General features: G+C 43.9%; 1 protein-coding gene and 1 long non-coding RNA gene across 10 annotated transcripts in view; one reads left to right on the forward strand and one right to left on the reverse strand.

Annotated features, from left to right (window-relative positions):
• Positions 1-958, reverse strand: part of LOC149123092 (uncharacterized) — a 28,779-nt gene extending 27,821 nt beyond the window's left edge. For 3 of the 5 annotated variants that reach the window (XR_016218077.1, XR_016218079.1, XR_016218078.1), the window contains exon 1: positions 830-957. This is a non-coding gene — a long non-coding RNA (uncharacterized LOC149123092). Of the gene's footprint in view, positions 1-67 lie in introns of all 5 variants that reach the window. The other 2 variants (XR_016218076.1, XR_016218080.1) reach the window with 2 other exon arrangements.
• On the forward strand, positions 937-25,918 carry EIF3J (eukaryotic translation initiation factor 3 subunit J). 5 transcript variants are annotated; one of them, XR_016218075.1, is made up of 9 exons: positions 937-1,161; positions 1,249-1,352; positions 12,664-12,718; positions 13,555-13,646; positions 17,568-17,682; positions 20,284-20,335; positions 22,224-22,385; positions 24,409-24,482; positions 24,834-25,918. XR_016218075.1 is itself a non-coding variant. In XM_051822438.3 (8 exons), the coding sequence occupies exons 1-8, from the start codon at positions 1,116-1,118 to the stop codon at positions 24,963-24,965; spliced, it is 780 nt and encodes a 259-aa protein (XP_051678398.2). In that variant the 5' UTR covers positions 937-1,115; the 3' UTR covers positions 24,966-25,918. The 5 variants fall into 5 exon arrangements, 4 of the variants coding, with proteins under 4 accessions (XP_051678398.2, XP_089166374.1, XP_089166375.1 ...); XM_051822438.3 differs by lacking the exon at positions 20,284-20,335; XM_089310248.1 differs by lacking the exons at positions 20,284-20,335; positions 22,224-22,385.
• Positions 25,919-26,270: the final 352 nt, after the last annotated feature.

Consider the following 26,270-nt stretch of genomic DNA (forward strand, 5'->3'; position numbering starts at 1 on the left):
CAGGGGAGCCCAGTGGCCCCAGGGGCAGAGAGTTTAGCCCATCTCAAGCCCTTACTGTTCAGTTTACCTGTTCGGTTTACCTCCAATGGCGCCAGCCAGATGAGGGGCACCGCGCGTTCTTTCTACCGGAAATGCTCTCGAGCAAATGTCTCTGGGTCTTTCCGATTGCCGTTTCGCCGCGCCTAACCCCAGGAAGCCTTTCCTGCACCCTCCAGCGCCCGCTGCCCTTAATGTCACCTATTTACAAGTAACCTCATAATGCTTCTTTCAGTTGCAGTCATCACACTGTGCCGAAATCTGTTTACCTGTCCGTCTTTGCTACTTGGGGAGGACAAGGCTAGAGCTTATACCCAAGGCAGGCACCAGAGCCCCAAAACTGGTCTGTAAAAGAATGAATCAATGTGCTGGCCTCAGGGGGCTCCCAGGAAGTTTGGAAAAGCCTAGGGGGCTGGGGCTGTCTTCGATCCACTGGTGACTAACTGGACGCAACCGCGTTCGGAGTGGCTCTGGCCATCCGGATCGGGAAGGCCGCCACGGACGCGGTCTGTCCACCTCGCTCGTTCCTCGACGCCCCGCACACGCAGGCTTTCCAAGAGGATCCCCTGCTCATTACAGCTCGACTGCACTGGAGAGAGGTCGGGGAGGCCGGTCCGCCGCGTACACCGGCGGGCGTGGCGCGGAGAGCCCGAGTCCGCGCGCCGCACGGAGAGAACACCATCCGCCAGCGGCGGCGGGCGCGGATCTCCGAGAACAGCGGGAGGGGCGGTGAGGGCCAGCGAGGGCCAAACGCCAAGCCGGGGGACCGCCCCGCCCACTTCCCTGCACTCACGTTTCCTCCCCGGGACCCACGCTGGGGTAGACAGTTCCACCGCCCCGCGAGCCCGCAGCACAGTCCCGCGTCGTGGGGAGCTGGACGCGCCGCCCGCCTCAGTCCCCGCCCCGGCAGTGCGCGTCGCCCGCGCCGCCAGGAGGGGCGGGGCCTCGGCCCGGGCGCACAGTCAGCCACGGTCCCAGCCTGCCCCGCGCGGGCCAACGAGAGCAAAGCCAGTGACTCACCTCCGCCGCGCTAACTCCGCGCCAGCTCTCCCCTCACACACGCTCACACCCGGCTCGAGATGGCGGCGGCGGCGGCGGCAGCGGCGGGCGACTCGGACTCCTGGGGTGAGGCGAAGTCCCCGGGGGCAGGGCCCGGGCCGATGCCGGCCCCACGCCGAGGCAGGCACTAACGCGGCTCGCTCTCTTCCGTAGACGCGGACACGTTCTCCGTGGAAGACCCGGTGCGGAAGGTGGGGGGCGGCGGCACCGCTGGTGGGGACCGCTGGGAAGGCGAGGACGAGGATGAAGACGTCAAGGTGGGTGCGGGCTGGGGCGCTGGGCAGCCCGGGAATGGGCCGGCCTTGTCGCGGGCGGGATTGCCCGCCGGCGGGCGAACTCCCGGCCCAGGGGCGCCGCCCGGGCCTGGGAGCCGCGGGTCCAGGCACGAGCCTAGGGCCCGATGGTGCCCTCTCTCCTTCCGCTCGGCGACCATGTGGATCAGGCGGGCAGTGTGGCCTCTCGACTCTTTGGCCGAAGGCAGTGGCGAGCCGACCCCAGCCCCGCTTTGGGGGGTCCGCGCTCGGGCCTGGATCCCACCTGCCGACTGGCGACGAGATGTGACAGCAGCAACCAGGCCGGCCCACGTGCAAGCTTCGCGGTCCGGAGCTTCTCGCCAAGGATGAGACTGGGAAGTTGGGGCTCGAGCGCCATGGTTTATCCCATATGGAAAGTCTTGAAACCCGCCTGCCTGTCTGAACTCAGGTCTCCCCGGAGCCAGCAACTTCATTTATGACTCCGAAGGCCTGTTTAGAGAGTTTGTTCAAGCAGTTAGGTGGGTGAAATGTTGTGGGTTAATTTCATCCTTTCTTCCCACATGAGATTAATAGGAGCAGTAAAGTGAAGTAACTTTGAGCTCTCCCTTCCCCCACCCTGTGGTTAAAAAGGATGAACTGAGAACTGAGATGGCCAGAAGTTAGTGGACCTTGGGAGTCCACACAGTGACCTGGAAAATGGAGAGTTGACAGTTTTTCGTCTACTACAACGTGAATGACGCCCAAGAAAACATTTAAGAGTTAATGATTGGAAGACCCAGTATTTATATTTTTCCTGTGCCTTGTGGATCTCAACCATATTCACCGTCGTTGTTTGTTTTTGTGAACTCTCCTGGGCTCATCTTGTGACTGTAGATAACGTTGACTTCTGTGGCTTTCTTGCCCCTTTTTTTTTTTTTTAAGCAAAAGTCACAAGTCCAGAATGTTAAAACTTTTATTAAAAAGTTCTTAAAAATCTTGTATCTGTGCAGACAGAGCTTTTTATGAAATGGAAATTTTAGGAATGTTTAGCTCTTTACCTTTCTGCTTGGGTTGAAGCTTTAAACCAGATAATCACGATGCGCTTAATGGTGCTGCTGTTTAAATTGTTCCCTTTGCACCCAGGGCTCATAGGGGAAAGTGTGCAATTGTATCCAATAGCCTCAGATTCAGGAATGATATGAGCTTTGCACACATTGGAGTGAATAGGTAGTACTGTTACTGACTGAAGATACTTAGATGCTTCATTTATGTATTATGTAAACTTAGGACTGGATTGTATTGTCAGTTTCCTTACAAGATATTAGTTACCTCTCCACAGTGTGATACATTTTCAGTCTTGAGCCTTGAGTTCAGATTTGTCCTTTTTCTTTGTGTGCATACGGGACATGACAGTCAAAACATTTGCAAAGAAAAATGTAATGAAAAGATTGGAGAAATCAAAAAAGAAGTCCCAGAAAATAAAGTTTAAATGGAGCAGTCTGGGTTGATTACCATGAAGTTGCTGGTTTCATGGTATCTAAATGAAGTCAGTGCTGGTCAATATAATTCTGATCACTTGGAACTAGTTTTGGAGATTTATATATTGCTAGGAACCACAAGGAGAATCTTGTCTATTTACTCTTCCAGTGCAGAATTTTATATAAATGATAATAATTCTTTTACCTGCACTTTAATATTGATCCTGGAGCGTGGAAGCTGAATCTGTCTGTTAATATCCCTGTGTTGAAATGTTAGCTTATTTTGTTTGAGTTTCAAGATGTGGTATCCAGGGTGTAGTTTGATTCCTGGGTTCGGAGTAAGACCTAGTTTCATATTGTTGCCTTGACATTTTGTAGATTTGTCATAAGCAAGTTACAGTTTTCCAATCTGTAAATGGTCTTTGTAGGGCCTATCTCAGAGGGTTGTTTTGTGTTTTAAACGAGATACGTCAAACATTAAGCTGATTTGCCTACCAGTTGGTAGTTACTCAATAAACATTAATTCTGTCTCATTTCATGTTACAGTATTAATTTTTTTGGCTTGATAACTATGGTCAATCCATTAATGAAGTTTGTAGTAAGTAGACATTATGGAAAGTTAGCAAGCACAAGTTTGCTTGCCTGGAGGTTATCAGTCTAGAGTTGAAAAGTTGTCATGTTGCATAGTAGTGAGTCACATGTCTAAATTCTGATGTTTTATTGCTTAATATTTTTGTGAAAAGATGCAAACAAAATTAGCTTCCTTGAAGTCAGATAATCGTAGTCCTTAAGTCACAGAATATGTGAATTAAAAAAGTCCTCAAAAGCAAAGTAATGTGTTCTTTAGTTTATCTGAAATCTAGTACTTAACCTTTAAGAATTTATGTTAATGTCATTTGTAATGTCCTGGAAAATGATAAGAGAGCTTGGGTCTTTGTTATAATAATTTTGCTCTGGTAGTGGTCTTTTTTTTTTTTTTTTTTAAGGTTTATTCATTTATTTGAAAGGCAGAGTTACAGAGAGGCAGAGAGAAAGAAAGCAGTCTTCCACCCACTGGTTCACTCGCCAGGTGGCCACAACAGCTGGAGCTGGGCTGATCCAAAGCTAGGAACCAAAAGCTTTTTCTGGGTCTCCCACACGGGTGCAGGGGCCCAAGCACTTGGGCCATCCTCTACTGCTTTCCCAGGCCATAGCAGGGAGTTGAATCAGAAGTGGAGCAGCTGGTAATTGAACTGGTGCCCATATAGGGTGCTGGCAATGCAGGCAGCAGCTTTACCTGCTACACCACAGCACCGGCCCCAAGTGTTTTATTTTTCAATGGACCTAGTATTTTGCTGTTCTTGGCTTTTCAAATGGTTGTCTAACAGAAATAGACTTAGAGTAAAGTGTAAAACTGTTAATATTCATAGAAGTGAGAACTAGAGAGCATTCTTTCCTGCCACTCTGGCTTCATTTTGCCATTCTTACTGATTTGTGTTGTACAGAGGCAGTGGGAGGAATTGTTCACTTGGCATGTATGACTGGACTCCTTTCTCATTGCTGGAATGATGTGTAGGATGTGTTGACTGAGAATGCAATAAGTACCTGTTGAAAACAGAGACAACACAGCTTTTATTCCATTTTGCTAGTCTCTCAGCATTTCAGAAGAACAGGTGGACTTGTTCAAAGGGTATAGAGTTTGCAGAAAATCTTTGGCTGTGTTTAACTGTCTCAAGCATTTGCCTCTACAATTGTATTGTAGAATTTATTTTTTAAATCAGTTTTTTAGGGGCTGGCTCCATGTCGCAGTAGGTTAATCTTCCACCTGCAGCGCCAGCATCCCATATGGGCCCAGTTCTAGTCCTGGCTGCCCCTCTTCCAATCCAACTCTGCTATGACCTGGGAAAGCAGTAGAAGATGGCCCAAGTCCTTGGGCCCCTGCACCTGCATGGAAGACCAGGAAGAAACACCTGGCTCCTGGCTTTGGATCAGCGCAGCTCCGGCCGTTGCAGCCGTCTGGGGAGTGAACCAATGGAAGGAAGACCTCTTTCTCTCCTTCTCACTGTCTGTAACTCTACCATTCAAATAAATAAATAAAATCTTAAAAAAATATAATTTTTAAAGATTTGTTTGTTTATTTGAAAGTCAGAATTACCCAGAGAGAGGAGGAGAGGCAAAGAGAGAGAGAGGTCTTCCATCCACTGGTTCAATCCTCAATTGGCCACAATGGCCAGAGCTGGGCCGATCAGTAGCCAGCAGCTTCCTCTGGGTCTCCCACGCAGGTGCAGGGGCCCAAGGACTTGGGCCATCTTCTACTGCTTTCCAAGGCCACAGCAGAGAGCTGGATCAGAAGTGGAGCATCTGGGTCTTGAACCACGCCCATATGGGATGCTGGCACTGCAGGTGGCGGCCCCACCTGCTATGCCACAGCGCCGGCCCCTATATTAATTTTTTTTATAATTTTTTTTTATTAGGTAGAGTTACAGACAGTGAGAGAGACAGAGAGAAAGGTCTTCCTTCTGTTGGTTCACTCTCCAAATGGCCGCCACGACCTGAGCTGCACCAATCTGAAGCCAGGAGCCAGGTGCTTCCTCCTGGTCTCCCATGTGGGTGCAGGGGCCCAAGCACTTGGACCATCCTCTACTGCCCTCCCGGGCCACAGCAGAGAGCTGGACTGGAAGAGGAGCAACCAGGACTAGAACCCAGTGCCCATATAGGATGCTTGTGCCACAGGTGGAGGATTAGCCATGTGAGCCACGGCTGCCGGCCCCCTAAATTAATTAAAATTTTTTTTTTATTTGCCAGAGATAGAGAGAAAGGTCTTCCTTCCGTTGGTTCACTCCTCTGATGGCCAACACGGCCGATCAGAAGCCAGGAGCCGGGTGCCTCTTCCCGGTCTCCCATGTGGGTGCAGGAACCCAAGCTCTTGGGTCATCCTCTGCTGCCCTCCTGGGCCACAGCAGAGTGGACTGGAAGAGGAGCACCGGACTAGTAACCGGCGCCCCAACTGGGACTAGAACCCTGGGTGCCGGCGCCTCAGGCGGAGGATTAGCCAAGTGAGCCACGGCGCCACCCCTAAATTAATTTTTAAAATGACAGCGGGGTAATCATTTTGTTTCAGTCCCCAAATCTCCAGAACAGCTGTGACTGGGCTGAAGCCAAAGCCAGGAACTGAATCCAGGTCTCCTACTTGGGTGGCAGGAGCCTAATTGCTTGAGCCATCACTGCTGCCTCCCATGGTCTGTATCAGAAAGAAGGTAGGGCCGGCGCCGTGGCTCACTAGGCTAATCCTCCGCCTAGCGGCGCCGGCACACCGGGTTCTAGTCCCGGTCGGGGCACCGGATTCTTTTCTGGTTGCCCCTCTTCCATGCCAGCTCTCTGCTGTGGCCAGGGAGTGCAGTGGAGGATGGCCCAAGTGCTTGGGCCCTGCACCCGCATGGGAGACCAGGAGAAGCACCTGGCTCCTGCCATCGGATCAGCGCGGTGCGCTGGCCACAGCGCGGCGGCCATTGGAGGGTGAACCAACGGCAAAAGGAAGACCTACCTGTCTCTCTCTCTCTCACTGTCCACTCTACCTGTCAAAAAAAAAAAAAAAAAGAAGGTAAAGTCAGGAACTGGACGTGGGCCTCAAACCCAGGTACTCCAGTATTGGACATCAGCATCCTAACCACCAGGATAACCATCCTGTGTTGTAGAATTTATTTAAAAAGATCCTAAAGAACTGGCTTAGTTGAAAATTGCTTGTCTCATCCTGCATGTTCACCCTCTGTTAGGTTCCTATTGCAGGTAATGGTTTGAATCTACCAGGCTGAGAACACTTTTCAAGCATTGGGAACAGCTTCTGAAAAATGAAATCTATATATTGGAGAAATATGAAAGTATTGAGCAATACTCAGAAGGTGGACATTTTTCCAGGGAATGGATATCTTAGAGTGTGTTTATATGTGTCTTCTGAAAAATACCAGACATAAAGAAATAGAAAAGTTTAAAGTAGCAAGTTTTGCATTAGGAAACATATTTGGTATTAAAAAATATTTGCCTATTGTATTTGTCATGCTGATCCATTGAAAGTAAATAAGTCACTGGTTTTTAAATGTATTGATCTTAATCTTGCTTAGCTAGAAATTTAAAGTAGAATTGATTGATAACTATTATGAGATAGGAAGCATTGAGGTAGTAGAATTTCATCTCAGTGCTGAGCCACTATAGGATGTTAAACCCAGTGAATTAGATGAAATGAGTAGAATTTACTAAGACTGGTACATTTATTTCTAGAGACCAGCATATTTCTGATTTGATAGAAGACTGTTTGATCTTGTTTGAAAAACTCAAGTTTGCTGGGTAGTCTAGCTTTGCCAGGATTTTGTTGCAGAGTTCTGAGACCACTCAGAGCAGAACCACACAGTTTATAGAACATCAGTAAAGGACTTCTGCAAGAGATTTTGTCTTATCTAAACCAAATTATTTGAAGAAAAAAGGGGAAGGAATGTATGTTAGTTCCTGGGCTGTTGCTTTGTGGCCAAAGAGTTATACTGCTCTTGTGAAGCTACTTCTATTTGAGAATCTATAAATATATCTTGCTTCAGGCGGAAAGCATTTTCATTCCTAAATGTGTTCTCTCATTGCATGTGATGTTCTGTAGTTGTCTATTATAAAAATGACAGAACCTGCCAACTACTACATGCATTGTTAGAAATAAAAAGGAAGCAGGACTTTAAATGTTTGTTTTATTTTTAAAGCTTAATCACATTCTATTGGGCTGTGGGTTTTTTTTTTTTAACCTTTTTTTTTTTTTTTTTTTTTTTTTGACAGGCAGAGTGGACAGTGAGAGAGAGAGACAGAGAGAAAGGTCTTCCTTTGCCGTTGGTTCACCCTCCAATGGCCGCCGCGGCCGGCGCGCTGTGGCCGGCGCACCGCGCTGATCCGATGGCAGGAGCCAGGAGCCAGGTGCTTTTTCCTGGTCTCCCATGGGGTGCAGGGCCCAAGCACCTGGGCCATCCTCCACTGCACTCCCTGGCCACAGCAGAGGGCTGGCCTGGAAGAGGGGCAACCTGGACAGAATCCGGCGCCCCGACCAGGACTAGAACCCGGTGTGCCGGCGCCGCTAGGCGGAGGATTAGCCTAGTGAGCCGCGGCGCCGGCCTGGGCTGTGGGTTTTAAACTTGAAAAGGAGCCGCCTCTTTCAGAGTAATGGCTCAAATGATGTTGGCTATGTATCTGCAGGGCAAGAGTATAGATAAGCAAGGAGTTTATCAGTCTCTGTTCTAAGAAGCTGGGCTAAATTTTTGGAGAGCAGCCTGGGTAATTGATTTGGAGATAAATATAGTTGTGAGATTTATTGGCTACCAAAAATTAACTGGGTAAGCGATTTAATTGTATATTGATAGGTAGTATCTTGAGCCAAATACACATTTAGGGTTCTTTGAAGTGGCTTATACACTTACTTCCTATTGTTAGTTTTAGGTATTTCTTGAGGAATCCTTTTTTCTTTTTATCTGAAATTTTTACTAGCATTTATAAAGTTCTAGTGTTTATAGAAAATTGGGCTGATTTCTCTGAAGTAGTGAGATAGATATTATACCTTAAGTTACTTTTTTTTGAAGATTTAATTTATTTCAAAGAGTTACACAGAGAGAAGTAGAGACAGAGAGAGAGGTCTTCCATCCTCTGGTTCACTCCCCAGATGGCTGCAATGGCCGGAGCTGCGCCGATCCGAAGCCAGGAGCCAGGAGCTTCTTCTGGGTCTCTCACGTGGGTGTAGGAGCCCAAGGACTTGGGGCCATCTTCTATTGCTTTCCCAGGCCATAGCAGAGAGCTGGATTGGAAGTGGAGCAGCTGTTACTCAAACTGGCATCCAGTGCTGGCATTCTCCACTATGCCACAGCGCTGGCCCCAGAGACAAGTTTCTTCAAATTAGTCAAAAACCACCACAGGCAGTTTGAGGTTTGAAGGTGGGTAACCAGTGTACCCAGCTGTATTCTGTTAGCATGTGCTTTACCCCTTCCCCTGCCCCTCTTTCTTTTTTTAAAGATTTATTTATTTGAGGGGCCGTTGCTATGGCTCAGCGGGTTAATGCCCTGGCCTGAAGCACCGGCATCCCTTATGGGTGCCGGTTCTAGTCCCAGCTGTTCCTCTTCCAATCCAGCTCTCTGCTATGGCCTGGGAAAGCAGTAGGGGATGGCCCAAGTGATTGGGCCCCTGCACCCGTGTGGGAGACCCAGAGGAGGCTCCTGGTTCCTGGCTTCGGATTGGCGCAACTCAGGCCGTTGCGGCCATTTGGGGAGTGAACCATCAGATGGAAGACCTCTCTCTCTCTCTCTCTGTAACTCTTTCAATAAAAAAAAACTTTTTTAAAAAAAGATTTTTTTAAAAAAGATTTATTTATTTGAAAGGTAGAGTCACAGAGAGAAGGAGAGACAGAGATCTTCCATCTAGTTCACTTCCCAAATGGCCACAATGGCCAAGGCTGTGCCTGCTAAAGCCTGGAGCTTGGATCTTCCTTTGGGTCTCTAACCTAGGTGCAGGAACCCAGGGATTTGGGCCATCTGTTGCTGCTTTCCCAGGCACACCAGCAGGGAGCTGGATCAGAATTGAAGTAGCTAGGACTTGAAACTGGCGCCCAGTGTTAGATGCCAGCACTGTAGGCCATAGCTTTTTTGTGCTGGCCCCTATACCCTTCTTTTTAATGTGAGTCACTATGATTCCAGGGGTGCTCATTCCAGAGCTGATTGAAAAAAAGGGATTTTGGTGAGGAAGTACTTAGTTCTGATACTTGTTTTATACTATGGGCTCCGGGAAGAAGTCTTATTTACTCTGATACTTTGAAGGAACTCTGGGCCTTTCAGAACAGTCCTTGTTTTTCACTTAGCTTGTGGGATGGCTGTATCACAGCCTTGGTTTCCTTATCTGTAAAATGAGGACAATATAATTTTACTTTCAGAACTGTTGTGAAGATTAGCTATGTTACTACATACAAAGCTCTTTGCACACTACCTGGTGCAAAGCAAGCTCTCAGTAAATGCTATTTCACATTATTAATCAGTATGATAGAGGTTGTAAGTGTGCACTCATTGGAAGTAGGCGAATGGTTTTCCTATGTGAAGCATTGCCTAGGCAACCTATCACAGACCCAGGCTTAGGGTGTTCTGTGAAGATTAAAACAACAACAAAAGTATCTACTAGTTAACTTTTATTTTTAGCTTTCTGGTTCCTTTTGTACTGTGATGCATTGATAAAAGAACGTAAACCAGTAGAGTAATATAAACATTTGAGCTCTAATTTCTAACTCTAGTAACTTAATTATCCAAATAATGACTAACCAGTTTGCTTCCAGTCTGAGACTGAATCATGGGTTAAAGTGTCAAGGTGATTATAAAAAGATGCTTACTTTTATATAAAGTTCCTCCCATTCTGCTTGCAGAGCTCATGACAGCCTTAGTCCAGATATTGGATTTTTAATTTCTTTGGGGGACTTATAGATATTTATTAAGAATCAAGCCTTGGTTAGTTTATATACCTAGACTGATTTAGATTCATGATTGGTCTTGTTATAAAACCACAAGCTTGGTGTCATCCTTGTGGCATATTAGTCAGCCTGTGCCTCTTATGGTAGCGTCAGGGCCTCCTGCTTTTCATCTGTCATCCTGTGGCTCAGTGTCTTAGCTTCCGATAGCATGTTGTAGTGTGCCTGTTAGTAGCTTAGACAATGGCCAGGCTACCTGTAGATTAAAGCCCTGTTTAAATACAGGGCTGTGTTTGTCTCTAGTAAACTTGAACCTTCTAAATTCTGTGGAGCCTTTAGACAATTGTGTTTGGTAATCGGTTTATACTTAGTCTAGTGGTTATGTTGGGCATAGAGAAGACAGAGTGTTGATCTGTGTCAGGGCACCTTGCTCAAGTTAGGAGCTGGGAATCTATGAAGCTGTTGGTCAACTCCTAACTCTGCCTTAATACTGGCCTAAGTATCATACAAATATAGATTTAAGTCATTAAACAGGGTTGTGTTGTGTGGAATATGGCTTCAAATAAGTGAGCCATTGGCCAGGGTGTGCAATGGGAAAAGTAAGAAGTATAAAGTTACCTCAGTTTTTTAATTTAAAACACTGAATCACCAAATAAAGCTATTAATTTTAGTTTGTATTTTAATTGCTAATGGAGAAACTTTTTTTGGCATTAGATGAGTTGGTATAAAGGCTCAGATGGAAAAACAGACATGCAGGAATGGTCAGGAAAACATGAAAGTCCTGAAAAGCTGCAAGAGGGAACTGGCCCTAGCAGACGTTAAAACATTCTGTAAAGCCTCTAATTGAGACGGGATGGTACTGGTGCACAAAGAGACATTAGATCAGAGGGGTAGAACAGAAAGCCCAGAAGTAGATCCAAGGAATAAGAAATTTAGCATATGTAAATCACGGGGCAAAGATGGGGTTTTTTAAAATTAATTTATTTGAAAGAGTTACATAGAGGAAGAGACAGAAAAAATTTCCATCCACTGGTTTACTCCCCAAATGGCCAGGGCTGGGCCAACCCAAAACCAGGAGCTTCTTCCAGGTGTCCTACATGGTACAAGGGTCCAAGCACTTGGGCCATCTTCTGTGCCTTTCTCAGGCACAGGGAGCTGGATTGGAAGTGGAGCAGCTGGGATTCCAAGCAGCACCATATGAGATGCCATCCTCGCAGGCGGCAGCTTTGCCCGCTACCCCAACAGCGCCAGCCCTGAATATGAGCTTTCAATGAATGATGCTATGACAACTGGGTAGCCATTTGGAAAAGAGTAGAATTACCTTTATGCTTCACACTATACATATGAAAAATACTCCATATTATCAGGGATTTAAATGAAGAAACAGTGAAAGCCTACACATTCTAGAAGAAAATGTGGATGAATTCTTCGTTGGAAGAAGAGACTTTCTGCCTGGAAATCCAGAAGCAATTAAAGAAAAAATTGCTAAGTTACGCATAAATTTGGTGGAACACATAGCATTTCATGGGGAAACACAAGATATTTCCAAGAAGAGAGGAACAAGGCAAAGATACTGGTATCCCACATTGTAGAGATTGAGCCAGAGCAATGAGAATAAGAGAAGTCAATTGTGAGGCAGAAGGATTGGTGAAGAACAAATACAGTTGACTTAATTACAGATGATCTGCTAGTAGAGGTTGAGTATCCCATCTGAAATTCTTAGGACCAGAAATATTTTGGATTTTAGGGTTTTTTTGGATTTTAGAATATTTGCGTATATAAAATGAGATGTTTTGGGTAGGAAACCCAAGTTTAAAAATGAAATTAATTTATGTTTCTTGCACACAGTGAATGTGTGTATTATATCTTTATATATTTTGAAAGTCATGTATACAGTGTTCTTAGTGCACCTGCATTTTGACTGTGATTAGTCACATGAGGTCAGGTGTGGGATTTTCCACTTGCAACATACTCAGAAATTTCAGATTTTACAACATTCTGGATTAGGAATACTCAACCTATCTACCTAGAAAAGTCTATGATAAATGTAACTTAAGTGATAAATGAATTCAGTAGGGTAGCAGGATATAAAATTAACAGAAAAATCAGTAGCTTTATTGTTCATGAATAATAACCAGCTAGAAATGCAGTAGCAAAACAGAAGATGAAATACGTGGGAATAATCAGAAAGAGAAATGTGCAAAACCTCTAAGAGGGAAACTTTGAAACACTCATGAAAAACAACAAAACTAGACTTGACAGCTCAGTGTTATGTCAGTTATCTCTGTTAATTTACAAATTTAATGCATTACCTCAAAAATGGCAACAAGCTGTTTCTATGGAGTTAGACAAGTTGATAATAAATTGACGGAAACACGAACATGCGAGAATTATTAATGGGGGTCCTTTTCTTTAGGATAACTGGGATGATGATGACGACGAAAAGAAAGAGGAAGCAGAAGTAAAACCAGGTGAGCTACTGGAGCTCCTCCATTTTTGGTTTTGTCTTGGTAGGCATTTGGTGCTTAAGTTAAATGACAAAATTGAAAATTTTGGCATTTAGACAGGAAGTATTCTTTCAGTCCCACCTTAATTCTCTTTTCCTTGCATCTTTCTGTATTCCCTCAAACTATGAACAGATGTGATATCTGCTGTTTTTTTCCTTTGTGTGACTATTATTAGGAGAGTGGAGTGTCTGGCATTTTAGTTCAAGAATCTTAAGTCCATTCTAGGGAGTGATCAGGAAATAAGAAGGGAGATAGAGGCCGGCGCCGTGGCTCAGTAGGCTAATCCTCCGCCTTGCGGCGCTGGCACACCGGGTTCTAGTCCCAGTCGGGGCACCGGATTCTGTCCCGGTTGCCCCTCTTCCAGGCCAGCTCTCTGCTGTGGCCAGGGAGTGCAGTGGAGGATGGCCCAGGTGCTTGGGCCCTGCACCCCATGGAAGACCAGGAGAAGCACCTGGCTCCTGCCTTCAGATCAGCGCGGTGCGGCGGCCGCAGCGCGGCGGCCATTGGAGGGTGAACCAACGGCAAAGGAAGACCTTTCTCTCTCTCTCTGTCTCTCTCTCACTGTCCACTCTGTCTGTCAAAAAAAAAAAAAAAAGAAGGGAGATGTTTGGATTTTAGTGATCACATTAAGGAGGAGGAGGAGAAGCTCCAGAACTTTTCCATTCTTGTCTGCCAGGAAATCAGCATATGAACCGGAAACCGAGAAAGGTTTAGTCTCTTGAAATATACAAATATCATGTCTATCTCATCCATAGACTGGTAAATATTCAGTGTAACTGTGAATAAAACATTTCTTTCAGAAATAAAAATTTCAGAGAAGAAAAAAATAGCAGAAAAGATTAAAGAGAAAGAACGGCAACAAAAGAAAAGGCAAGAAGAAATTAAGAAGAGGGTAAGTGCTGTTTTTTTCCTAAGATACAGAATTCTCATGGCAGTTTTTGTCGTGTCTTACAGCCTGTGAGTACTACCTGTCAATTTGAAGGACTCTGTACAGACTATAAGTGAATGCCTTAAGATAGGTGAATCCCAAAACAGACTGCTGTGTGGTTACTGCAAAAGCAGAATGCAGAACTGTCATGTATTAGATGCCATTTAAGTTTTACAGACATTCAGGAATAGTCGTGACTGCACAGTGACCACAGTCAATGATTTTTGCCCATGTCTGCAGTTCTTTGTAGTCATTGTGTGCAGTGTACATACTGAGTGAGATACAAAAAGTATCTGTTTCTGTGCTGTTCTTGGTTATTTGAAGCAGGATCAGGAATATTTTTCTTTTTGAATAGAAAACACATTTATGTGGCTCAAAAATAAAAACACTATTAAAAAGCACTCACAACCTTTTATTTATAGAACCTGTATCTCTCTGTCCACCCTATAAGTAGATAGTTTTAAGATTATTTATTTGAAAGGCAGAGTGAGAGGGAGCGATGAGAGAGAGAGACCGCCCATCCCCTGGTTCACTCCCCAAATGGCAATGATAGCCAGACTAAAGCCAGGAACCCTATCCTGGTCTCCCACAAGGGTGGCAAGGACCCAAGCATTTGGGCCATTTTCTGCTGCCTTCCCAGGCACTTTTTTTTTTTTTTAAACAGGCAGAGTGGACAGTGAGAGAGACAGAGAGAAAGGTCTTCCTTTGCCGTTGGTTCACCCTCCAATGGCCGCCGCGGCCGGCGCACTGCGCTGATCCGATGGCAGGAGCCAGGAGCCAGGTGCTTTTCCTGGTCTCCCATGGGGTGCAGGGCCCAAGCACTTGGGCCATCCTCCACTGCACTCCCTGGCCACAGCAGAGAGCTGGCATGGAAGAGGGACAACCGGACAGAATCCGGCACCCCGACCGGGACTAGAACCCGGTGTGCCGGCGCCGCTAGGCGGAGGATTAGCCTAGTGAGCCGCGGCGCCGGCCCCTTCCCAGGCACATTAACAGGAAGCTGGATTAGAAGTGGAGCAGCTGGGATGAAAACCAGCACTCTAATTGGATGCAGGCATCACAAGTGGCAGCTTAAACCAGTGTGCTATTCCATTGCTGCTGCTTATTAACATATCACAGAGATCTTCCCATTTCAGGTCATGGAAAGCATTTTTAATTTTTTTTAACTTTAAAAGAAAATTATCAGACATTAAAGTAGAGAGCATAGCATAATGAATAATATATATCACCTATATTTGTTAATGTTCTACCTTATTTGCTTTTTTTGTTCTTGTTTGGCTAAAAAATAATCAAGTCGATAACAAACCTTATGTGCTTTACCTTTAATTACTTCAGTATGCATCACTGAAAAAGATGTTTCTTACAAGATTATAATAGTATTATCACACCTAAAAAGTGAACGCTGACTGTGGCACACAGTAGGTTAAGCCTCTGCCTGTGATGCTGGTATCCCATATGGGTGCCAGTTCGAGTCCTGGCTGCTCTACTTCCGATCCAGCTCCCTGCTAGTGGCCTGGGAAAGCAGCAGAAGATGGCCCAAGTGCTTGGGCCCCTGCACCCACTTAGGAGACCCAGAAGAAGCTCCTAGCTCCTGGCTCCAGATGGGCCCAGCTCTGGCTGTTGCAGCCATTTGGGGAGTGAACCAGTGGATGGAAGACCTCTCTGTCTCTCCCTCTGTCTGACTTTGCCTCTCAAGTAAATAAATAGATCTTTAAAAAAAATTATTATTTGAGAGGTAGAGTTACAGAGAGATCTCCTGTTGGCTGGTTCATTCTTCAAATACCCACAACAGCTGAGGCAGGGGTAGGCTGAAATTGGGATTTGGGAAATTAGTCCAGGTCTCCCATGAGGGTAGCAGAGACCCAAGTACTTGAGTCATCCCTTGCTACCTTCCAAAGTGTACATTAGCAGGAAGCTGAAATTGAGAGTGGAGTCAGGACTTGAACCCAGGGAATCTGATAAAAGCATGCAGGTGTCCCAGTCGGTGGCTTAACTAGCTAGGCCAAATGCCTGTGCTTTTATTTTCTGAACATGAAAATGTTCAGATATCAAAACTACAAAAATGGTGTACTCAGAAACATCTCACATTGCTGAGAGAGATGTTAAATGTTCTCACCATACAAAGAAATAGGTGAGGTGATGTTAATTTAGCTTAATCATTTCACAGTATATGCATGTATCAAACATCACATGGTACACCATAAATATGTACAGTTTTTGCCTGTCAATTAAGCTTTAATAAAACTAGGGAGAAGGGAAGTCTCAAACATCCATTCCTATCCTCTGCTGTCTTCCTTATTATATCGTATAAGAAACCTTTTTCATTTTCATTAGTTTCTGGCTTTCCTCCCAATTCATTTTTTTGGTAGCTGTATAATATTTCAATGCCGAGGTGTACCATAATTTATTTCAGGTGGAAGGATAGATTTTTTTTCTCAGCCCTTTTCTTAATGTATAGTACTTAAGTGAATAACCATGTATGTCTGTCTATTATTTGTATAGTAAATTTGCAAACCTAGGTTGCTGGGTAAAGGCATATCACATTTATAGTCTTGATAAATGGTCCTGAATTGCCCTCCAAGTAGGGTTGTACTGATTTGCGTTTGCCAACAATGCATGAGAGTACCTGTTTTGCCCCCAGGGCAGGAATATTATATTTATATATACATATATATATATACACACACACACACACACTTTTTGCTAACTTGTATATTTGTATATCTAAAAATATCTACCTGTGTTTCTATGATCAGAATAAGTAATAGAATCTTAACAACTCAGTGTAAGAAATTGTACTGATTGGATCTTTCTTGGTCATTACAGTTAGAAGTATCCTTATTTTGTTATATCTTCATATTAATCTCTAGCGTGAAGAAACTTTCAGAGTGTACTCAGTTTATGTTAGACCAAGCATTGAGTTAAGATATTTTTAGTTTTGATTCAGGAATTACATATGCTGTCCCGGTGTACTAAGACATTTAAGTCAAGAAAATTTCCCTATTTCTTTGAAGAAAATGTTCTGAGACGTCCTGACTTGTCATAATGACTTCTCTTTGTCATTTTATCTTCTCCATTAAAAAATAAAATGTGATATTTGAGAAGCAGGTTTCTGATTGAAAATCTTCAAATTACATCAACATGGATAACCATAAAGAACACAAATTCCCTTTACTTTTTTCCCCAGGAACTATTGTCAAAATTTTTCCCTCATAGTAAATGTAATACATATTTGTCATATAGAATTACCTCACAACTATCGTGAGAAGTTATACACTCACATGTTAATTGTCATCTAAAAGGAATGAAATTAGGAAATAAGTATACAACTTCTATTGTGGTTATAAAATATTGTAATGATAATTTTGTAGTTCTATAATATAATTAAAAGGGAAACATTTTCTAATGTCCATATAATATTGTCAGGGATACGCCATAGTGTTTTTAGACACTTAAGTTGTCTCTGCTTACTTGAATTTGTAAATCAAACTCCAACAGGTATTCTTGTGCTTAAATATTTTTGTCTAAGGTTTCTTATGATAAATACCTAGTAGTAGAATTAGTTCATTTAAACATACAAAGTAATTTATAACCTGGTAATATATTACTGGGTTGCCCTAGAAAGGTTGATCCAATACATTCTTGGTAGTGGCAGTGAGAGTGCCATTTCTGTGGCCAGGTTGTTTAATATTGGTGCCAATGCTTTTAATCTGTAAAAATGGAACAGCAATATTTAAAGTGTTCAGAAGACTGCCTGAAATACGATAATCACTTTATGAATACATGTGGTTATTTATTTATCCCTATTAAAATATTCATGCAATACGACAGTGTACTGGATCCATCATAATTCAGCTCTTTTAAAACTTTTCTGTCTCCTTTTAGTTAGAAGAACCAGAAGAACCCAAAGTGCTAACACCAGAAGAACAATTAGCAGATAAACTGCGGCTAAAGAAATTACAGGAAGAGTCAGACCTTGAATTAGCAAAAGAAACTTTTGGTAAGTTGAGGGTGCAAAAAAAAATGATGAGGGTACAGATTAGTACAGTATTAAACTGTTCCACATGGAAATTCCAGAAGTTTTACTAGTTACGAAGATTTTTTTTTTTTTTTTTAAGATTTATTTATTTATTAGAGAGGCAGAGGTAGAGAGACAGAAAGAAAAGTCTTCCATCTGCTGGTTCACTCCCCAGATGGCTGCAACGGCAGGAGCTGAGCCAATCCAAAGGTAGGAGCCAGAAGCTTCTTCCAGGTCTCCCATGTGGGTGCAGGGGCCCAAAGACTTGGGCCATCTTCTGCTTTCCCAGGCCATAGCAGAGAGCTAGATGGGAAGTGGAGCAGCCAGGATGGGATGCCAGCACTGCAGGCAGCAGCTTTACCTGCTATGCCACGGCACCGGCCCTGAAAACATCTACTTTTTTTTTTTTTTTTTTAAAGAAAACAGTAGTAGCTAATTTAGGTATTAGAAAGCAGTTTTTAATCTCTTTCTGTATGTTTGAGACTTCATTACTTGAGAAGGTAGAGTAGGGTATGTGTTCAGACTTTTGAATAATTGTTTTGAGTTTCAAAACAGATTAAGATAGAAAAAGTCGATGGACTCAAAGCACATTTTTTTTTCCTTAAGATTTATTTATTTGAAGGCCAGAATTAGAGGCAGAGAGAGAGAAAGACCGAGATCTTCCATATGCTGGTTCACTCCCCAAATGGCCACAATGGGGGGAGCCGGGCCAATCCAAAGCCAGGGATCAGGAGCTTCCTCTGGATCTCCCACGTGGTTGCAGAGGCCCAAGCACTTGGCCATCTTGTACTGCTTTCCTGGGCTATAGCAGAGAGCTGGATTGGAAGTGGAGCAGCCAGGACTCAAACCAGCACCCATATGGGATGCTGGCACTGCAGGCAGTGGCTTTACTTACTACACTACAGTGCCAGCCTCCACACTTCCTAATAGAATATATTCATCAGCTGAATGAGATTTGGATGAATTGCAAGGTTTGTGGCCTTGAATTTTTTTTTTTTTTTTCTTTGTGGCCTTGAAATTTAAATACTGAACTGACTGTAGGGCTCTCCTGTTGCCTTAAGAGACTTAGACCACAGCTAGGGCACTCAGTTTGGCTGTGTCTTGTGCTCAGGATGGTTTCTTTCTATGACCCTTTTGGCCCTTACCATGGCGTATATCTTTAGAGGACCTCCATTTCTATATTGTACCTGCAGCAGTGGTTAGTGCATGAGATAAAAGAAACCTGTAGGTCCGATAAATAAATACATTCAGAATGCTCCAGGGGGGAGAGTTCCATGGCACAGAAAGTAGACATGGCCCGAGCTGAACAAAAGTTTATTGACGTTGTTACTTACTGAATGCTTTTCAGAGAAGTTTGTAAAGTTTTTGAAAGATTTATTTATTTGTTTGAAAGGCAGAGTTAGAGGGAGACAGAGAGATGGATGGATGGACCTTCCATCTGCTTGTTCATTCCCCAGATGGCTGCAGTGGCCAAGGCTGGGCCGGGCTCAAACAAGGAGCTTCTTCGGGGTCTCCAAAATGAATGCAGGGACCCAAGCACTTGAGCCGTCTTCCACTGCTTTCCCAGGTGCATTAGTAGGGAGCAGCCGGGACTCTAATCGTTGCTCATTCAGGATGCCAGTGTTATAGATGATGTTAACCCACTGCACCACAATGCTAGCCCCAGAATAGAATATTGCTGAAATTAAAAACCTTGAGGGGCCGGTGCTGTGGCACAGCGGGTTAAAGCCCTGGCCTGAGTGCTGGCATCCTCTATAGGTACCAGTTTGAGACCTGGCTGCCCCACTTCCAATCCAGCTCTCTGCTATGGCCTGGGAAAGCAGTAGAAGATGGCCCAAGTGTTTGGGCCCCTGCACCTGCATAGGAGACCTGGAAGAAGCTCCAGGCTCCTGGCTTTGGATGAGCACAGTGCCAGCTGTTGCAGCCATCTGGGGAGTGAACCATCAGATGGAGGACCTCTGTCTTTGTCTCTCTGTGTAACTCTTTCAAATAAATAAATAAATCTTTAAAAAAAAATCCTTGAAATTGAAGTCTATATAAGAAAGATCTACTTATTCTTTCTCCCCTATCCTTTGTCTTATCTAAAATGGATCAAGCAGGCTGACTGTTGTGATTGTTCCGTTTTTATGATTTATTTATTTGAAAGGCAGTGTTAGAGAAAAGGATAGAGAAAGAGATCTTTGATCTGTTGGTTCACTCCCTAAATGGCTGCAATGGCTGGAGCTGGGCTGTGCCACAGCCAGGAGCCAGAAGCTTCTTCTGAGTCTCCCGTCAGTGGGGCTTTAGCAACCTCAAGCGTTGTTGTGGATGCTCCTGTGTACCAGCGTATGCTTGGCAGGTCTTCAGTGTGTTCATCTAATTCTAGAGGGCACTCAGCCATTATGTGTTTTTATAGGATGGTGAGAACTGCCCTTAAAGAGGTAGGTTTATGCAGTGTACAGAAAACTTAAGTGTGAGACATCAGCTTCAGATTAAAAGGTAAAATCAATATACACTCATTGTCTTTGGCTTACCGGATTCTACTGTTCATTCTCTCATACTGAAATTCTGAATCTGTGGTATTAACAACAACTAATTTTCTAGGTACTGAGAAGGATGGAAAGCATACTTATCCCCGAGACTGAAATTCTTTTAGGTAGATTAATTTTTCTATTGGTATTTACCACATGGTTTGCCCCTGCTTAGCTTCTACATTTATTAAAATGTCTTGGAATTTATTTTCATTTTATTTGATAGGCAGACAAGGAGACAGATCTTCTATCTGCTACTTTACTCTCCAAATGCCAGCAATAGCCAGAGCGGGGGCAGGTTGAAGCCAGGAGACTGAAGCTCAGTATGCATTTCTCATTTGGGTGGCAGGTACCCATGTACTTGAGCCATTACCTGCCGCCTCCCAGGATGCATGTTCACAGGAAGCTTGGTTGGAAGTGTGCCAGAACCAGGCATGCCAGTATGGGCTATGGGTGTCCCAAAGGAACCTTAACGGCTGAGCTTCTGGATTTAGTGAACTGAATATTTTTACAGAATCCATCTTTGTTTCCTATGCCTTATTCCCTTGTCTCCCCAATTTATTGTGGGTTATTCTTGGATAGCCTTTTCATGAGAGCATCCTTTTCATGATATGGATGCCTTTAGCAGCTGATAAAACCTGTGGACCTCTTCCTAAAATACATATTTTAATTAAAAATTTTTCCTTTATATTTGCATGGCAGTAGGAGATCTTCCATCTGCTGATTCATTCCCAAATGCCTATAACAGCTGAGTCTGCATCAGGCCAAGGCCAGGAACCAGGAACTCAGTGTTTATCTCCATGTGGGTGGCAGGAATCCCAAGCACTTGAACCTGTTGCCTTTTCAGGATTCACAGTAGCAGAAAACTAGATTAGAAGTGGAGCCAGGGGGCCAGTGCTGTGGCGTACTGGGTAAAGACACTGTCTGCAGTGCTGGCATCCCACATAGGTGCTGGTTCGAGTCCGGCTGCTCCTTATACAGCTGTCTGCTATAGCCTGGAACAGTGGAAGATGGCCCAAGTCCTTGGGTCCCTGTACTCGCATGGGAGACCCGGAAGAGGTTTCTGGCTTTGGATTGGCCCAGCTCTGGCCATTGTGGCTATTTGGGGAGTGAATCAACGGGTGAAAGACCTCTCTCTGCCTCTGCCTCTCTGTAACTTTGCTTTTCAAATAAATAAATCTTTAAAAAAAAAAAAAAGGTGGAAGCCAGGACTTGAATCAGGTACTCTGATGCAGGTGTCCCAAGTGACATGTTATTGTACCAGAAGGCTTGCCCTGATAATATTTTTAAAGGAATTAAAATATGTAGGACTTTATTTACAAAGGAAATATATTATATTAAAATAGGTATCAAAATACTAAAATTGAAAAAATTTATGAAACCAAATTACATGTTTATTAATGTATTAACATGTAAAAATATATTAATGCATTAATAAGATTAGGTGGTAGTCTAAGTATTTTGAAAGTAATGACTGGGCCAGCACCACAGCTCAATAGGCTAATCCTCCACCTGTTGCACCGGCACACCGGGTTCTAGTCCCAGTCGGGGCGCCGGATTCTGTCCAGGTTGCCCCTCTTCCAGGCCAGCTCTCTGCTGTGGCCCGGGAGTGCAGTGGAGGATGGCCCAAGTGCTTGGGCCCTGCACCCCATGGGAGACCAGGAGAAGCACCTGGCTCTTGGCTTCAGATCAGCGCGGTGCACCAGCCGCAGCGCGCCAGCCATGGCGGCCATTGGAGGGTGAACCAACGGCAAAGGAAGACCTTTCTCTCTGTCTCTCTCTCACTGTCCACTCTGTCAAAAAAAAAAAAAAAAGTAATGACTGAACAGTATTATAAGTTCTCTCACTCACAGATGCACTGAATTCTGTTCAGTCTCCAGTGGATCCAGGTTAAGAACCTCTGCTTTAGAATAAATTTAAAAAAATAACAGGGTTAATCAGATAGTTAAGTGGTTTATAAACATTTAGAAACTCTTCCTGATCTTTTCAGTGTGTTTATTTTTCCTCCTACAGGTGTTAATAATACAGTTTATGGAATAGATGCTATGAATCCATCTTCAAGAGAAGATTTCACAGAGTTTGGAAAGTTACTAAAAGATAAAATTACACAGTATGAAAAGTCACTATATTATGCCAGTTTTTTGGAAGCCTTAGTTCGAGATGTGTGTATTTCATGTAAGTAATTTTAATCTGTACTTCCTATGAGTAGACCATAACAAGGACATCATAGAAGGATGGAAGGGTTTGGTTTGTTTTTGTGGCATAATATGGACTCAGGCCTTGTTCCTTAGCTGTTACTCTGTTGACTTGGGAGGGCCTTCATTGTTTTACAGCTACTTCCAAAAGAGACACCTGGGCTTACTGTCAAAGCAGCTAAGTAAACTGGCTTCTTATTTTAGTTGTTCTTGAAAGGTGCTAGGAATTATCTGTGTCTGGGGATGATCTTTGGGCTTACAGGATTTGAGTTGGGTGAGAATTTGGTGACTGTTCATTTTACAAACGAGAAGGCCAGGGACAGAATAGATGCACCTATTCTCTGAGTCCTGGGTTTGGTGCTACACCCTGAAAGGAGTCATCTGTTTCAGGGCAGGGTGTATGGGAGTGACAGCCATAGGTGGTGCACCACAGATGTGGTTAGAACTGGTTTTATTAGTATTTGCTTTTTATTAGATTTATTTATTTGAAAGGCAGTTATAGAGAGGCAGAGCGAGCGAGCTGTCTTCCATCCTATGGTTCACTTCACAGATGGCGACAACTGCCGCAGCTGGTCCTACCCGAAGCCAAGAGCTTCTTGTGGGGCTTCCACGTGTGTGAAGGACCCAAGGACTTGGGCCATCTTCTACTGTGTTCCCAGGCTATATAGCAGGGGAGCTGGATGGGCTGGGACTTAAACCTGCGTGCCCATTTGGGATGCTGGCACTGCAGGTGGAGGCTTTACCCACTATGCCACAGCACCAGCCCCACCCCCACCCCCACCTTTAAAAAGGTTTATTTGAAAGGCAGAGTTAGATCCTCAGTCCATTGGTTTACTTCCTAAAAGGCCACAACGACAAGGGCTGGGCCAGGCTGAAGCCATGAGCTTCATCCAGGTCTCTGATGTAGATGCAGGGGGCCCAACCACTTGGGCCATCTTCTGTTGCTTTTCCAAGCCATTAGCAGGGAGCTGGATTGGAAGTGGAACAGCCAGGAATTGAACCGGTGCCCATATGGGATGCCAGTGCTGGGCCCCTGGTTATTTTATTATTTTTTTAAAGATTTATTTGAAAGTCAGAGAGGTCTTCCATCCATTGGTTCACTCCCCAGTTGGCCCCAATGGCCAGAGCTGTGGTGATCCGAAGCCAGGAGCTTCTTCCAGGTCTCCCACGTGGGTGCAGGGGCTCAAGGACTTGGGCCAACTTCTACTGAGCTGGATGGGAAATGGAGCAGCTGGGGCTTAACCGGCATCCATTTGGGAAGCTGGCACTGCCGGTGGAGGCTTTATCCGCTATAGTACAGCACTGGCTCCCGTCTTTTTTTTTTTTTAAATCCTACAAGTGAACTTTAAATGGGGATTTTAGAAATTATCATTAAGCTGGAGTTTCTGATTTGAGCTGGTATTTTTCTCTGCCCGATTTTTTCCTATTTTTGGAGGCGCTTTCTAATCTAGCTTCATAAGCATGGAAGGATATGTTGTCTATTACATAAGCCTATCTCTGTACAACAACAGAGTGATCACTGTTTTCATTCTAGTCCCTGTGCTACAAAATGGAGATCTCCTGGGGTAGGAGGTTGTCATCTTCAGGTTTAAGAACTGTCCCTGCCTAGTCATGTAACCATTCCAGACAGAGCATGAGGAGGGTGTGTTGTGGAAGGAAGGGCATGGTTCTCCCTTTTCTGATGAGACACACACTGAGGAAGGAAGGATGGCAAGGGCACTGTAAGCCCTGCTGATGCTCTGAGTTCCTCATGAGCAATGGTGTGGTGCTGATCGTATTTTTTGGCCGAGTTTACCATTTTTCTTTAAATAGATAAGTTATGACATTCAGCCTTAACCATAGGCTGTGAACTTCTTTTAACAGGAAGTAAAGAATCATTCAATCATTTCAAAGTTACTGATGCTTAATGATTGAGTACTTTTGTTAGAAGGATGTTTATCTTGCTTTTACTTTTTTACTTTAACTATTCTGAAACATTAGTGGTATCTTTTTTTTTTTTTTAGTGGAAATCGATGACTTGAAAAAGATTACCAATTCATTGACTGTGCTTTGCAGTGAAAAACAAAAGCAAGAAAAGGTAGGAGCGAACTGCAGGGAAAGGGGTATTACAATAGGATGGGGTTGGACATAGAATATTCTCTAATGTAGCTGGCCTAGTTAAAGAAACTTAAGAGTCAAGAGATTCACTAATACCACTTAAATTTGCAATGGATCAGAGGCCTGGGTGCTGTTATTGTCCTGTTTACAGAGAGTCCTTGTATTCACAGGGGTGCTCCTGTCCTTCCTGAGTTAGTAGTGGAATCTCTCTCCCTCAGAGAAGTAAAGATATTTTGGGACTGGTGGCTATGGTGCTTCTCTGAGGGTTGCTATACCAGATAAGGTGCTCATAGCAGATGAAGTCTCATGAATTGCTCTGTTTCATCCTTAGCAAAGCAAAGCCAAAAAGAAGAAGAAAGGTGTGGTTCCTGGAGGGGGATTAAAAGCCACCATGAAAGACGATCTGGCAGATTACGGGGGCTATGATGGAGGATATGCACAAGACTATGAAGACTTCATGTGACATTTTATCTTCTTCTGCTGTCTTCTTTCTGTTGCCCACAATCCCTTCAACATGTAGCACAACTTCCTTTCCTTTCAGTTCTGCCAAATGCTACAATCAGAAGTGCAGTATCTTTTGTGCTGGTTATTTAACCCCTTGACACTTAGGTGCTAATGTGCAAAGGAGGGAACTTGGATCTTGCTGCCAAGGGGTTAAAATCGGGAACTCAGTTGCTACTAAATCATAGTTTTAAAAAAAACAAAACCCACAACTGAATAATGTTGTCAGTGCTGCTATCTGATTCCATAGCAGCAGTCACTAAATTGGAAACAAGGGTTGCAACATGACAAAAAATTGTGTAGTATTTACCAGCACCATTCAGTAATACAGCCTTAACCATACCTCCTGGAACTACTTCATAACTTGTCAAGAAAAGCAGTTTGCTGCAAGGGCATGTGGTGTGCACCTAGTATTAAAATTGCTTTGTCTTAAAATTGAGCGTGAGGATATTAAAAATACATTGTGAAGAAGACTGCTTATCTCAGAGTGAAGATACTGCAACTGAAAAAGCTCTGGTTTGATCCTTAAGTGACCAAACCTTCCGACTTTGAAGCTGAAGAAGGTAACCCTCTCCATTATTGCAGTACAAGTTGTGGAATCTCTTGAGTGCATAGACTGTCTAGTTTTATTTATCAGACTATTTCTACTGATGGAGTGCTTCAGATAAGGAAGGGAAACTCTGCTTGTTTTCATTTGCCTGATTCAAGTGTCTGAGAAACCACTCTCTCTTGTTCTCCTAGGCTGCAATGGAACAACTTTACCAGGGTTTTGGCATTTTCTTTTCTTTATAAAACATTCTCAGCAAACTGCACCAGTTAACTACAGTTTGGTAAATTGTTATGTTAACAATTATGACATCCGCAATGTTTTATAAAGCAACTAATTTAATAAAATCACTATTGTGAGGACTTAAATTTTGTGTTACCTCCCAAGAGATATTTTTGGAGAATACAGAATGTAGCTCTTGGGACTACTGTTCTCTGTACTTCACTAAAGCTTACAAATGCTTTATGTGCCATTTCAGCTTTAAATCAAGAATGGTCTGCCATGTCCTTCATAGCCTCACCTTAAAGCAACAAGGATGGAGGGTGCATTCCTCTTATTTATTTGAGAAATCATTTTGTCGTATAGATACTATTTATTGGGGGTAAATAAGCCTACAATTCAGGTTAGTTGTAAGAATAGATTGGGGGCATTATATGAGGGGTACTTCAAAATGTTCATCGAAAATAGAATGAAAAGATTTTGGTGCAAAAATGAAACATG

The sequence above is a fragment of the Oryctolagus cuniculus genome, chromosome 12 (genome assembly GCF_051225735.1).
Source record: "Oryctolagus cuniculus isolate XC-2025 breed Fujian yellow rabbit chromosome 12, ASM5122573v1, whole genome shotgun sequence".
NCBI lineage: Eukaryota > Metazoa > Chordata > Mammalia > Lagomorpha > Leporidae > Oryctolagus > Oryctolagus cuniculus.

What these genes read in the sequence shown, in the direction of transcription:
- EIF3J (XM_051822438.3), top strand. Translation starts at nt 1,116, where the DNA reads ATGGCGGCGGCGGCGGCGGCAGCGGCGGGCGACTCGGACTCCTGGG. An exon ending in GGAAGCAGAAGTAAAACCAG is followed by an intron (nt 12,719 to 13,554) that starts GTGAGCTACTGG and finishes CATTTCTTTCAG; the next exon opens with AAATAAAAATTTCAGAGAAG. An exon ending in AAGAAGAAATTAAGAAGAGG is followed by an intron (nt 13,647 to 17,567) that starts GTAAGTGCTGTT and finishes GTCTCCTTTTAG; the next exon opens with TTAGAAGAACCAGAAGAACC.